Below are 13,857 nucleotides of genomic sequence, written 5' to 3'. Positions count from 1 at the left end.
TTTTACACCACTTTTCAAATCTGATTCCACCATTGTGCAGGATAGTGGTAGCTGGTATGCAGGGACAACTGCAGAATATCCCCCAACACTGTCAACTTGTACACCATCCTGACTTGGAGGGACATCACTGTTTAGTTTAGAGATGCAGCATGGACGCAGGCTCTTCGGCCCATCCATCAATTACCCTTTCACACATGTTTCTGATCCTCTCCCAACACTGTAGGGGTAATTTCCAGAGGCCAATTAACTTACAAACCCGCATGTGTTTGGGATGTTGGAGGAAATGGAGCACCTAGAAGAAACCTACGCGATAGGGAGAAAATGTAAACTCCACACAGACAGCATCCAATGTCAGGATTCAACCCGGGTCTGTGGTGCTGTGTGGCTGCAGCTCTACCAGCAGCACCACCGTGCTGCCCAAAATTATTTTTTATTTGATTCCATGGTATATTCATTCAGGCAGCACACGGTCCCTCAGAATTACTCTGTGACTCCTGCAAACTATGGGTGAAGTCTCTTCATTCGAAGAGGTTCAAAGGTTCAAGATTGCCCCAAAAACACCATCTCATGGGGAATTAGGGGTGAGCAGTAAATGCTGGCTTTACCAATTATATACCCGTACCATAAATGAATAAATTAACAAAATCTGACCCAGAGGTAGAAGTGCTTTGTACTATGAACTGTTGTCATATGAAAGCCAATGGAACTGAAAATGGTCATATTTTGAATTCAGGCAGAGAAAAAAAAAATCAGAAGATCTAGTTTGACCATTTTGTTTATTCCCTCCAGGTGCTTTAGTGTTTGCACATAAAAAGCATCTATGAGCATCTTAGTGGCTTGGGGAGATACCTCTTAATGGAAGGGAAAACCCAGCAGCTCTCAGAATTAAGTGGTGTGCTTCACTGCTTAGCATAGGAAGATGGTGCAAGAGTAACAGCCCCAACCAGGAAGCCAATCATCGGCGAGGTAAACATTTAAACACGAGTTTAATTTCTAAATAAGTTTTTGAAAAAATAAACACCTGCATGTATATTTACACGAGGATAAGGCTGCTTTGCAGAAGGATCCTTAAACATTTCCTCTAATTCATTCATTGCTAAAGGTGCCATTTGGCATCCGTTACAGTGCATTTCCCTGGTTCGGAGAGGGTGCCAGAGGGTGTTTTTTTTTCCAGTTATACAGACCAAATGCCAACAGCAACAAGTTTGGCTCTGTAGAACAAGTGACATAATATGCAAAGCACTTGGTAGCATCTATTGAACGTTCGGCACATTTTTAGGCACAGTTTGCCTAGAACTTTCAACAGTTTCTATGCTTCTGTTTTTCTAGTTGCTGGACATCCCAGAAGAGTTGATGGACAACCATGATCTAATTGTCGACTACATCCTTACACCTACTCAAGTGATCACGACCGATTGTAAACGTTCCAAACCTCAAGGAATTATATGGTCAAAGGTTTGCAAACTTCATTCATTTCCTACACAGTTCCTTTTTCTCTTCTTCTGCCAAAAATATTTTCCTCTCCATTCAGAAAGACTATGGTCTTTCTGCACTATGTACAAATCCCTGTATTTGTCATTCATTTGCAAGTTGAACCAATTTGTAATTAGCCTCTTAAGGGTGATGTCACCTTCATTCTGTCTCCAACAACTTTCCAAGTTTCTCCAATGTACTCAGCGGTAGGGCTACTGCTTTACAGCACCAGAGACCCGGGCTCGATCCTGACTACGGGTACTGTCTGAACAGAGTTTGTACGTCCTCCATGTGACCATGTGGGTTTTCTCCGGGTGCACCTGTTTCCTCCCACATTCCAAAAACGTACAGGTTTGCAGGTTTAAGAAGTAACTGCAGATGCTGGAGAATCGAAGGTACACAAAAAAGCTGGAGAAACTCAGCGGGTGCAGCAGCATCTATGGGGCTCCATAGATGCTGCTGCACCCGCTGAGTTTCTCCAGCTTTTTTGTGTACCCAGGTTTGCAGGTTAATTGGCTTTGGTAACATTGTAAATTATCCCTAGTGTGTAGGATAGTGCTAATGTATGGGGTGATCACTAGTTGGTTTGGACCAGGCACGTGCCATGAGTAATTACTCAAGGTAGGCAGTCAGTCGGCTTTTAAAAAAAATCTTAAACCGCGCATACGCAGAGTGTTCTCTCTGTAAAAAATAAAAATAAGTAACTATTCAATTTTCCCAAGGCTTCTAAATCTCCTTCATTTTGTAATTACTGAATGGGTGGGGGACAGAGAATGAAGGCAGTTGGAGAGATAGTGGGAAAAACGGGAGCACACCGGGACAAGTTGAATCAGTAGTCATCTTATTGAATGACAATACTAATTCAAGGGACCAATTGGAGGAAGAGTTCCTTTCACAGCGTGTGGAGAGTCTGTGCCAGGGGTTAAAGTTGCGGGGAGGGCAGGAGTGTTGAGAAGGAGGGGGGTCGGAGATCATGTCAGACTCACTGACTGCTGCCGCATTGCTCCGGGCACAGACAGCAGAACTAGCTGCCACTTCCGGGGAGGGAGGCAGCTCGGGTGACTGCAAGCGGCCGCCGGGACCCGACAGCAGAACCGACTGCCACTTCAGCGCCTTCTGCCGGGCGGGCCGCTCATCTCTGGCAGTAGGTGAGCGGGCTCTCCGATTGAACACCTGTCACCTGCCACTTGCCGGCTTCGCTCATGTCAGCCGCTTCCCACAAATCCTTAAATTCCGACAGCCGAGTAACCTCAATTGGTCCCTTGAGTGCGCTCACCTCTGGTTTAAGGAAATTTAAGGATTTGCGGGAAGCAGCAGCGGGGAGGGGGGTAAGAAAGTTGGAAGAGAGGAGGGGCATGACAATGACTGGCAGGTATTAGGTTCATACAGGTTCATACAGGCTGCTCTACATCGGTGAGACCAACCGTAGGCTTGGCGATCGCTTCGCCCAACACCTCCGCTCGGTTCGCAATAACCAACCTGATCTCCTGGTGGCTCAGCACTTCAACTCTCTCTCCCATTCCGAATCCGACCTTTCTGTCCTGGGCCTCCTCCATGGCCAGAGTGAGTCCCACCGTAAATTGGAGGAGCAGCACCTCATATTTCGCTTGGGCAGCTTACACCACAGTGGTATGAACATTGACTTCTCCAATTTCAGGTTTCTCCTCCCCTTCCCTTCCCAGCTCTCACTCAGCCCACTGTCTCTGCCTCTTCCTTTCTTCTGTCCCCCCGCCACCCCCCCACCTCAGTCTGAAGAAAGGTCTCAACCCGAATCGTCGCCTATTTCCTTCGCTCCATAGATGCTGTCTCACCCGCTGAGTTTCTCCAGCATTTTTGTCTACAAGCAATTGATTTGAATAAGTTTTAACCCGTGATACTTGCAGTTTCAGCTGCAAAATCATTTCACACAACAAGCAGTGCTCAACTGTTGGACGATCCCACATTTGCAGCCGAGAAACAGGTTTGGCTTGTCCCACCTGGGACAAAAGCAAATGGTGTCAGCAATATTATGAATCCCCGGGGCTAGTCTCATATCATTGTCAAATAAATGGATGCATAATATAATTCTCAGCATTGTAGTGGATCAGTTCCATAAACAGAATGTCTATAATGGAGCAGAGGTGAATGGGACAGTACCCAGGCTTATGGAAGGACTGTTCAGAAGCCTGATAATACAGGGAATGAAGCTGTTCTTGAGACTGGTGGTGCATGCTTTCAAGCTTCTGTACTTTCTGCTGGACGAGAGCAGGGAGAAGAAGGAATGACCAGGGTGGGACAAGCCTTTGATTATGTTAGCCGTGCTTTAGCTGCTGACCTCTCAACTCTTTAAACCAGAAGCACAAAGTTACATTTGTGAGACACAAAGAACAAATTGTGCTCCCTTTAAACAACCTGTTATCAGTTTTTCCTTTTCTGTTCGGGACAGGTGGATTTGGAGATGATGCAAAAAATTCCAATCCTCAAATCCTTTTACTGCAGAGAAAAGCAAGAGGGCAAGGATGTCGCTCTGAAGGATGAAAGGTGCATTGACGAAAAAGAACTGCAGAAGTTCTCTGGTGAAAGGATGCCCAGGAAAAGTGCAAATGCAACACGGCTTAAAAGTGATCCATTTGAAAAGACTGGGAGTTGTGATAAGTGTGAAGAAGAAACAGAATGTGAGACAAAAGCTCAGTCTAATGCCACAAGTAGAGTTACTGCAGTTTACATGGGTAACATACCTCCAAGTCTGAGAGTCAGTGAATTGAAGAATATTTTGAGAGATCACAATGTAGCTCCACTGCGTCTGAATTGGCAAGGTGCTCAACACCGCGCTTTCCTTGACTATAAAGATGAAATAACTGCAGAAGCAGCTGTAACTTCACTCGCAGGGTTAAGTGTAAGTGGGAGTATAATTAGGGTTGAACTTGCCAAACACCAAGGAGACAACAGATTTAGAAGTCAAACAAATGCACGTGTGAACAGACAGTCTTTAACCTGATCACATAATAAAAATATTCATGTAAAATTTTAAATGCAAAATAAAAATAACGTTTCTTAATCAGATGTCTAATTAAAGTGGAATCAGCTTATTGTCATTGCTTGTATTGCCTTGGTGGAAAAACATCAAGGGACATTTTCAATTCACATAGTCAATAGAATAAATGGGCGGCATGGTAGCGCAGCTGGTAGAGCAGCTACATTGCAGCGCCAGAGACCCGGGCTCGATTCGGATCTCAGGTCCTGTCTGTGTGGAGTTTACACATTTTCCTTTTGACCACTTAAGTTTCTTCCAGTTGCTCCAGTTTCCTCCCACAGTCAAAAGACGTGAAGATTTGTGAAGGTTAATGGGCCTCTGCAAATTGCCACCAGTGTGTTGGAAGTGGATGCGAAAGTGGGATAACATAGACCTATTGTGAATGATGGGTCGGTTCAGGTCTCACCTAGAAACGTCACCCATTCCTTCTCTCCAGTGATGCTGCCTGTCCCGCTGAGTTACTCCAGCTTTTTGTGTCTTATCTTCTTTTATGAAGTATGGAATAAATGTCTATGACTGCTCACAGGGTTAATTAATACACCATGAACATAAACAATTGATATTCTAGTTTTGACTCCAATAGTACTCAGTTTTCTCTTTCCCAGACTATTCATTGCACTGGTTGAGGGGTGATCTTATAGAGGTGTATACAATCATGAGAGGAATAAAGCGGGTTGACCCACATGATTTCTTGCCCAGAGTAGGGGAATCGAGGACCAGAGGACATAGCTTCAAGGTGAAGGAGAAAAGATTTAATATGAATCTGAGGGGTAACTTTTTTACTCAAATGGTGGTGGGTGTATGGAACAAGCTGTCAGAGGAGGGAGTTGAGGCTGGGACTATCCCAACATTTAAGAAACAGTTAGACGTTCATTTTTAGGACATGTTTGGAGGGATATGGACTAGGCACAGTCAGGTGGGACTAGTGTAGCTGGGACATGTTGGCCGGTGTAGGCAAATTGGGCCGAAGGGCCTGTTTCCACACTGTACCACTCTATGACTGTTAATTCCACATTGTTGCACATTTCTTTAGTGTTATCAAATTTAACGGAACTGGTTAACGTATTTGTAACAGTCAATATTTGGTTCATTTGAAGTTAATTCAAAGAACAAAGGACATTTATTGTCACATACACCAATTGGTGCAGTGAAATTTGAGTTACCATGCAGCACACAAATAAGATAAACACAACACTATAGAATTTAACATAAAACATAAAAAAACATCCTCCCCTCACAGCGGCATCAACTTTTCCCACTGTGAGAGAAGGCACCAAAGTTCAGTCCTCTTCCTCAGTTCACCCGTGTTCGGGCTTATTGAGGCCTCCGCAGTCGCCGCTATGGACCCGATGTTTCAGGCCCTCGAACACTCGCAGCAGCCTGGAGCCTCCGAATCGGCCACTTCCTACCGGAGACCGCGGCTTCCGAAGTCCACAGCCCGAGCTGGGTGGAGATTCAATGCTGGTGACCTCGGCGAGAGATCCCAGGGCTACACGATGTTAAAGTCAGCATCAGCGCCTCCCGCGGCTGGTAGCTCTGCAGACCACAGCTCCACGGTGTCAAAGTCGGCAGTCCCAGCACTCCGGAGCCTCCAACACAGCAACCCCGGTAAGACATCGCTCACTCTGCGATGGAATTCAGTGCTGCATCGACCCCGCTGAAGCTAAAGCTCTCGCCCGGTCTCCAGTGGGATGGACGCCAATCCAGGTGGTAGGCTGGGGGGGGGGGGGGGCGAAGATGCAGTTCGGAGAATAGTCGCATCCCTGACCAGGAAGTGACCAAGAAAACAGTTTGTCCCTCCCCCCCCCCACTTAATTAAGACTAAAAGATCTCCAGAAACAAACTAAAACAGACTAAAAATAACAAAAAGAATGAAAGGACAGACAGCTGCAGGCTGGGTAGCCACACTTGATGGTGTCACAACTCAATTACTCCAGTAATTGAAATTTATTGGGTAATTGCACAGAGGATTGAGAACCAGTGGACATAGGTTTAAGATGAGGGTTGAAAGATTGAATAGTAACTTCAGGAGTGTTTTTTTTACACTTAAGGGTGGTGGGTATATGGAACGAGCTGCCAGAGGAGGTGGTTGAGGCAGATACTTTCATAACATTTAAAAGACATTTGGACAGATACAGCAATAGGAAAGGTGTAGATGGTTTTGGGAATAGGGTTATATATGGCATGTATTTGGAGTGGGCAAGTTGGGCCGAAGGGCCTGTTTCCACACTGTATGACCCGATCACTAAAGCCTGTTTCTAACAATTTAACAGGTTAAGCAACTTGTCAGTTAGGAACTGGCTGTGGACATTTCCTGCAGCTAGTTTTTCCACGGAAATGGGACCTGGGAAACATGGCATGAATATTGTTCCACAGCGAAGGCCATCTTGGAGCTTGCTGATGTAGTCCTGAAAAGTAAGAAGGGACATAAAGGATCACTGCCACATGGACTTCATGTCCTCGGGTTGGGCAAGAAGCACAATAAAATTGTACATGGATGTAATGCTTGGTCAGAAATAAAGGTTAGGAATGGTTGAACAATTGGAAAACATTAAATGAGTGGATGGAAATACAGGAGAACTGAATAGGTAACAATGTATGGTTCCGATCAGACCTGAAACGTCTCCTTTCCATGTTCGTCAGAGAAACTGCCTGACCCGCTGAGTTGCTCAAGAACTGCAGTCCCTTTTTGTAAAGCAGCATCTGCAGTTCCTTGTTGTTACAAATAACAATGCATGTTGACTGTTGGACATCGTTAGTTGGACATCGTTTCTAGATATTCCCAGTTTTGGGGAAGGGCTATTGAACTGAAGTACACATCTCCACAGATGCTGCTTGACCTGCTAAATGTTACCTGCATTTTCTGTTTTTATTTCGGAATTTCAATGTCTGCTGCTTTGTATTTACTTTTCACAGAACTCTATACTCCAGTTGGGTGTTGGACAGCGAAATGGGCCCAGAAAAAGTCTCAGCTCATTGTCAGGTCTTGTATTCCTACAGACAGCACCCGTAGTCAGGATCAACCTGGGTCTCTGGAGCTGTAAGGCAGCAACTCTACTGCTGTGCCACCGTGCCGCCCATGCATTTATGGCTTGGCATTGGGTCAAAGCACTATAAAAACTGCAATTTAAAAAAATCTGCTGGTAGATGTCCTGGTAATTACTGGATGTCCCACTGGTACTTTGAGAATGACAATAAACATGTTTATCCACAGCTTGAGAACTTTCTTTGAACTCAAGCAAGTGACACTCGGATAAAACAGGTTAAAGAAAAAACATTAGGTGCAGGAAAGAAAATGGTGGATAATGGCCTCTGGGATGTCAGCTTTGCTAAAGTATCACAAACATTTTCATGATAGTTCATCAGCTGAACATCCCACTGACCAAGAACTATGGGTGTGAGGTCAGCTGAGGATGTGGGACCATTGCATTTTACAGCCAGTGTTCTATGTTGATGTGTAATGGATGACTCCAGTTTATACTGGTCTACATTGCAACATTTGCTTCGTAAATGCTTCCGGCAAATAGGGAGGAAGAACAAATCCAGCCCAGTTGGCATTGAGTGCAACCTGAAAAAAATGAAATCAAATATGATTGTTTATCCTCTCCCTCTCTTCTCTGTGCTCATCGATCTCTCACACTATCCCCCACTCTCCCAATCACCCTGCTCCTTTCTCCTCCTTTGTACACTCGCCTCCCATTCCCGAGTCCCTCTCATCATTTTCATGCCCCATTTCTCACCTCTCCCAGTCCATCTTCCACTTACGGTTCAGTGATTCTGTACATATGTGCAGTCACATTTTTTTTTTGCATGCAGTTTGGTAAAGTATTGCCATACCTAAGCACAATCCCCAATAGTACAAAGAGAACACTGAGACCGCATATGCGTTGCCAGGTTTTGGCAGCATTTTTAAGGCTCGGTCCTCTGGAGCCGCGCCCAGTTGAGGTGTTCCCCAGGCTACTGCAGGGCCTCTAGCCATTGCCTCTGTCCAGCAAACCATTGTCCCTCTCCTTACCCTGACATCTTCAGCCTTTGTGCCTCCTGCAGCCGAACCTTAAGGGCACGGAAGGGAAAAAACTCTGGTTCAATCTCTCACCAGACCATGGTCTAGTGTCCGCGGTCACTGGCTCCATCCATCCTCTTCTCATTCGCCGGTCCTTGGGGGCCGAGCAAGGGACCAGGCTGGGCAGCTTCACTCTACAGGTTGCAGCTCCCTGCGTCAGCCTTTCTGCTGCACAGCTCATTGCATCCCTCCCTCAAACTTTACATTTCACTCCTCTTTCCTTATCTACGATCTACCTCATTAGTGACCCTTGGCCAGGCACGCGCCATCAGGGTAGGCAAGGTAGGCACTGCCTACCCTGACTAAAATTATAAAATGGTAATTATCAAATATAAATAGTAAAGGCATGGGAGAATAATGCCTACTTAAGAGATCGATCTCTTAGGTAGGCATAATTCTCCGTGCCTTTCATCCGCAGTACATGTAACATGTGAAGGTCTGTGCAGCTCACGTGCCGTCGACGATGCTTCAAGCCGTCAATTTCCAGGGGACTAAAGGCAGTTGAAATTCTGCCTTTGCAGTACTGCGCATGCTCATCAGCATACAGCTCATGCGCAGCGCAGGTTTCTTGGCGGGTTTTTATAACATGGATTGCCATTATCTTAAGAATATCTTAAGAAACAAAGAGAGAAGAATGGAGGTCGTGTTCAAATTCACTTTGGCCAACGAGAGTTGTTTTTTTAAATGTGCTATATAAATAAATGTGACTTGACTTGACATGTGACAAATGATGTGGTAAGTTGATTTCTTGATGTTATATGGTTGACCACTAGGGGCACCGCACTGAAGGCGGCCTCTGCCTACAGTCTGTTCGTTTTTCTATATATTTTTAATTTTTAGTTAGTTTTAAAACTATATTTCTTTAGTTTCTTTAATTTTTCTAAGTGGGGGAAAGAGGTAGCAGAAGGGTGAAACCGTTTCCCAGTCACTTCCTGGTGAGGACGCAACTATTCTCCGAGTCGCATCTTCGCGGCCTACCACCTGGATTGGAGTGGCCTTTCCTGCTGGGGACTCGGACCAGAGCTCCAGCAGCAGCGGCGCAGCGCTGGATTCACCACGGAGCGGCCGATGCCTTACCTGGGATCGCTGTGGAAGCTCCGGAGTGTTGGGTCTGCTGCATCTACATCTCTGTGGTCTGCAGAGCTTCCACGTGTCCAGCTCTGTCTTCAATATCGCGGAGTCCTGGGGCCCTTTGCCAAGGGCCATCAGCATTGAATAGGTATGTTGCAAAGCCTACCTGAAGCGTCGCTGAAAATCTGTCGCTGCGGGTGTGCGCGATTTTGGCGCCGTTTAGAGGGGGGCGGGTTTAAAACGCGATTTTCCCTAGGCTGTTCCAATCGAAGATGTTCAGCCTAGTTAATTATTAACGAAAAATCGCTGGAAGACCCCGTCGCAAAAGCTATTATTAATTTTAAAGGCCTTGTATAATAGTTATAGTAGTTTAAAAATCGATCTCTAAACCCGCGACCACCGGCAGCCGTCAGGGTCGCATAGAGCAGACAACAGAAGGTAGGCTGTTTATTTTTACATTAAAAATGGCTTCTTAAGATCCCTTTATACAAAGTTTAATATTGCGAGTAGCTCATTTTGGGCCCATTATATCCCGCAGTATTTTTCTGGGCATTTGAGGGCACAAATCTAGCGCAATGTGAACGTTCTAAACCAGCGCGTTCACAGGATCCCACTAGAAAGCTGATTTAAATTGACTTTAATTTACAGCAAGTGAACACTAAATTCCTTCCATTTGGCCTATAAATTAATGTAAATGAGATTTAAAAATCATGTTTTATTGTGAATTATTTATGAATATTATTTGGACACTTAGGCTATTTAAAAATGTTAATCATTTATTAAGAAATGGATAGATGTTTAGATCTAGTAATTGAAGTTTGAAATTAGCTACACTTGGGTAACTAACTAATTATATACTTTAATTTCAGGTCATCCAAGTAAGATTATTTTATATTTGTTTCAGAATGGTTCAATCTACGATAACTGAAAATTTCATTCAGTTCTCTTAATTTTTAAGAAGGTTATGGGCTTTTGACTGCACACGATCACAGCTTTTTTGTTATGTCCATAGAAAATCAATAGGGAACAAGATGCTAATTTCCGAGTATGAAAATGGCCATAACATTTTAAATACTTCAGATATGAAAGTGAATTAGGTGTCAAATTAAACTTCTTTTTAAGCTTTATCTGATGGGATAAATTACAGACTTGATTTTTTAAATCTCAAAATTTTGTAACATTGCTACATTGAATCTCCGCCCAGCGCGGCCTGTGGACTTCGGGAGCCGCGGACTCTTGTAGGAGGTGGCCGTTCGGATGTCCAAGCCGCGGAAAGTGTCCTCCAGTCCCGACGTCAGACTTCTATCACTCCGGCGAGCGGGCCTGAACATCGGGCTGCCCGTAGCGGTGACAGTGGGTGTTCGGGAGCTCCCCGACCACGGGAGGACGATGGAGGGGGAAGACTGAATTTTTGAGCCTTCCCAAACTTTGATCCCGCTGTGTGGGGATGTCTGTGTTAAAAACGATCGTGTTCTGTGCTCTTTATTATTCGTATGGCTGTGTGGCGACCACACATTTCACTGTACCAATTGGTACATGTGACAAATAAACGTATCTTGTATCTCGTATGTGTTTTTAAAAACCGTATTTCCCAGCATTGACGACTCTAATTCTTACCCAAAAATAAGGCACAAAAATTTACATGTGTCTTGGAAGCAGGAAGGTTGTTAGCCAAGATAGATAAACTTGGCTATCCCTAACTACAGCAACATCAAGAATTATGTTGTTGTATTGAGGGATAGCCAAGTCTATCCCTCATTGCTGGCAGCTGATGGGAAGCGGCTGTAAAAGGACAGCGCCGCTGGGGAGGGGAGAAGGAGGGGGTTGGGGATCATCCCAGCAACTCACTTGCCGTGACGCTCCGGGTGCGGTACCACCGCATTGTGGCCGGGGGGAGAAGTAGTTCGGGTGGCTGCGAGCGGCCGCCAGGACCGGAGATCTCAGGTGGGTGCGAGTAGCCGCCACCTCAGCTCCTTCTGCCGGCCTCCGCTCACCTTTGGCAGTGCTCTCCGTCTGAAAACCTGTCTCCTGCCGCTCGCCAGCCTCACTCATGTCAGCCGCTTCCCCCAAATCCGTAAATTCCGACAGCGCGATCAAGGGACCAATTGAGGTTACTCGGCTGTCGGAATTTAAGGATTTGAGGTGAGTGGGCTGGCAGAAGGCACTGAGGTGGCGTCCGCTGTCCAGTCCCAGCATCTGTTCGCAGCCACCCGAGCTACTTCCCTCCCCGGCCATAACGCGGTGGCTCCGCGCCCGGAGCGCCGCAGCAGCGACGAGTGAGTGAGTTACTGGCATGATCACCGACCCCCTCCTTCTCAATGCTCCTGTCCTCCCCGCAAGTTTACCCCTGACCAGACTCTCCACATGCTGTGAAAGGAACCCGTCCCCCAATTGGTCCCTTGAACAAGTATTGTCATTCAATAAGATCACAACTGATTCAACTTGTCCCGGCGTGCTCACGTTTTTCCCACCATCTCTCCACCTGCCGTCACCCTCCACCCCCCACCCATTCAGTCATTCAGAATGAAAGAGATTTGGAAGCCTTGGGCAAATTGCATTCTTTATTTTTATTTTTTGAGCGTGAGAAATTCTATGTCCCACCAGCCTTCTTTCAAAATTTAGCAACTCAAAATTGGGGTGCATTTTCATTGCCGGGAAATATGGTACTTTATTAAGAGATTTAACTTTTGAAGACTTTATAAAAGTCAACTGACAGCTAACGGAGAGAACAATCTGCGTGTGCGGGGTTTAAGATTTTTATTAAAGCCGGCTGACTGCCTACCCTGAGTAATTACTCATGGCACGTGCCTGCCCTTGGCTATCTTTGATCGGACTTTACTGGCTTTATCTTGGGCAAAACATTATTACCATGTATCTGTGTACTGTGAATGGCTCCATTGTAATCATGTATTGTCTTTCTGCTGGCTGGTTTGCAAGCAACAGAAAGAAGCTTTTCACTGTAGCTCAGAACACGTGACAATAAACTAAACTAAACTATCTGACACTCCTTTGTCTCCTTTTCACCTCTTTTTTTTTCACTTGCATCACCCACTTGCCAATCCTCGCCTCTATCACCTAACACTTGCCTGGCAAAAGTTCCCGGCCTGCCGTGAGGGGCAGCAGAAACTCCTGGCGATCCACGCGCATATCCTGACAACAGGCTGGCACGCATGCCGCGGAACCGGGAATCCACCTGTGGTCATCTGAGACCTGCTTCCTGCTCAACTCTGTGGGTGGAGAGAGTCGTAACAGTAGTGGATGCTGGACAAAGGGCCATTTTGACGATGGTGGCGGATGATGGAGGGGATCGGTGCTGCCAGGACAGATAAGACTGAACTCTTAAGAACTTTGAAACTTTGTTGGCATCAGAAACATGGTGAATCTTTGTGCATCGTCTCTGTAAAGTCTACTATTACACCACAATTGTTGCACTTTTGTACTTATCGATGATTATGCTTATCTAGAGTCATAGTCATACACTATGGAAAAAGACCCTTTGGCCCCACCTACTCACACTGGCCAGCATGCCCCATCTGTACTAGTCCCACCTGCACGTGTTTAACCCTTATCCCCCCCCCCCCCCCCCCCCCCCCCCCACCCCGAACCTGTCCAATCCAAGTATTATCTATATTGTAGCAGCACCTGGTGGTGAAGCTGTGTATTCAGAACCCTAGTCAGTGGTCGGGACTGTCACGTGATCAGGGTTCGTTTGGGAGCTTTTCAGTATGTTCAGTAGCTCGTGCTCCTCACAACGCCAGGAGCTTAGATCGTTATTCCTGACCAAGTACACGTGTAGTTCGAGTGTTATTTTGCTAATAAAGAACATTTTACTCTACCTGCCTGATCTCGCTATATTGGTGACCCCGTCGATCCAAACGTTTTTCGGATCCGTTATTATGAGGACTTCGACGCCAAAATGCAGTTTCGCTAAAACTACCTGTTTTCTGGGCAATACAACCTCATGTGTGGTTCCAGCACTTTGAGGCCCAATTTCAGATTAGGCAAATTGTTGCTGATTCGACTTAATATTTTTATGTGGTCGGCGCGTTGACCCAAGAAACAGCCGTCCGTTTGCTTCCTTACCTTCAACATCCGCCTGCTGACAACAAGTATGAGGGCCGCGATCGAGCCGCCAGGATCCTGCACATGGACGGCTTTGGTGACCGCAAGCCGTCTGTATTCATGAGCGAAATGCTTTCGCTGATGGACGGTCACCTGCCTTGTCTCCTCTTTGAGC

At 45.9% G+C, this 13,857-nt stretch overlaps 1 protein-coding gene across 16 annotated transcripts in view; it reads left to right on the top strand.

The window, feature by feature from the left end:
- mthfsd (methenyltetrahydrofolate synthetase domain containing) overlaps positions 1-4,515 on the top strand; it is a 57,109-nt gene extending 52,594 nt beyond the window's left edge. For 12 of the 16 annotated variants that reach the window (XM_055648894.1, XM_055648893.1, XM_055648900.1 and 9 more), the window contains 2 exons: positions 1,330-1,455; positions 3,875-4,515. In XM_055648894.1, the coding sequence (XP_055504869.1) occupies positions 1,330-1,455; positions 3,875-4,450 (702 nt within the window). In that variant the 3' untranslated portion in view covers positions 4,451-4,515. Of the gene's footprint in view, positions 1-1,329; positions 1,456-2,488; positions 2,786-3,874 lie in introns of those variants that run through there. The other 4 variants (XM_055648892.1, XM_055648897.1, XM_055648891.1 and 1 more) reach the window with 2 other exon arrangements.
- The last annotated feature ends 9,342 nt before the right edge of the window (positions 4,516-13,857 follow it).

The sequence above is a fragment of the Leucoraja erinacea genome, chromosome 17, assembly GCF_028641065.1.
Source record: "Leucoraja erinacea ecotype New England chromosome 17, Leri_hhj_1, whole genome shotgun sequence".
NCBI lineage: Eukaryota > Metazoa > Chordata > Chondrichthyes > Rajiformes > Rajidae > Leucoraja > Leucoraja erinaceus.
Note: the sequence above shows the minus strand (reverse complement) of the source record. Positions and strands in the feature narration are given on the sequence as shown.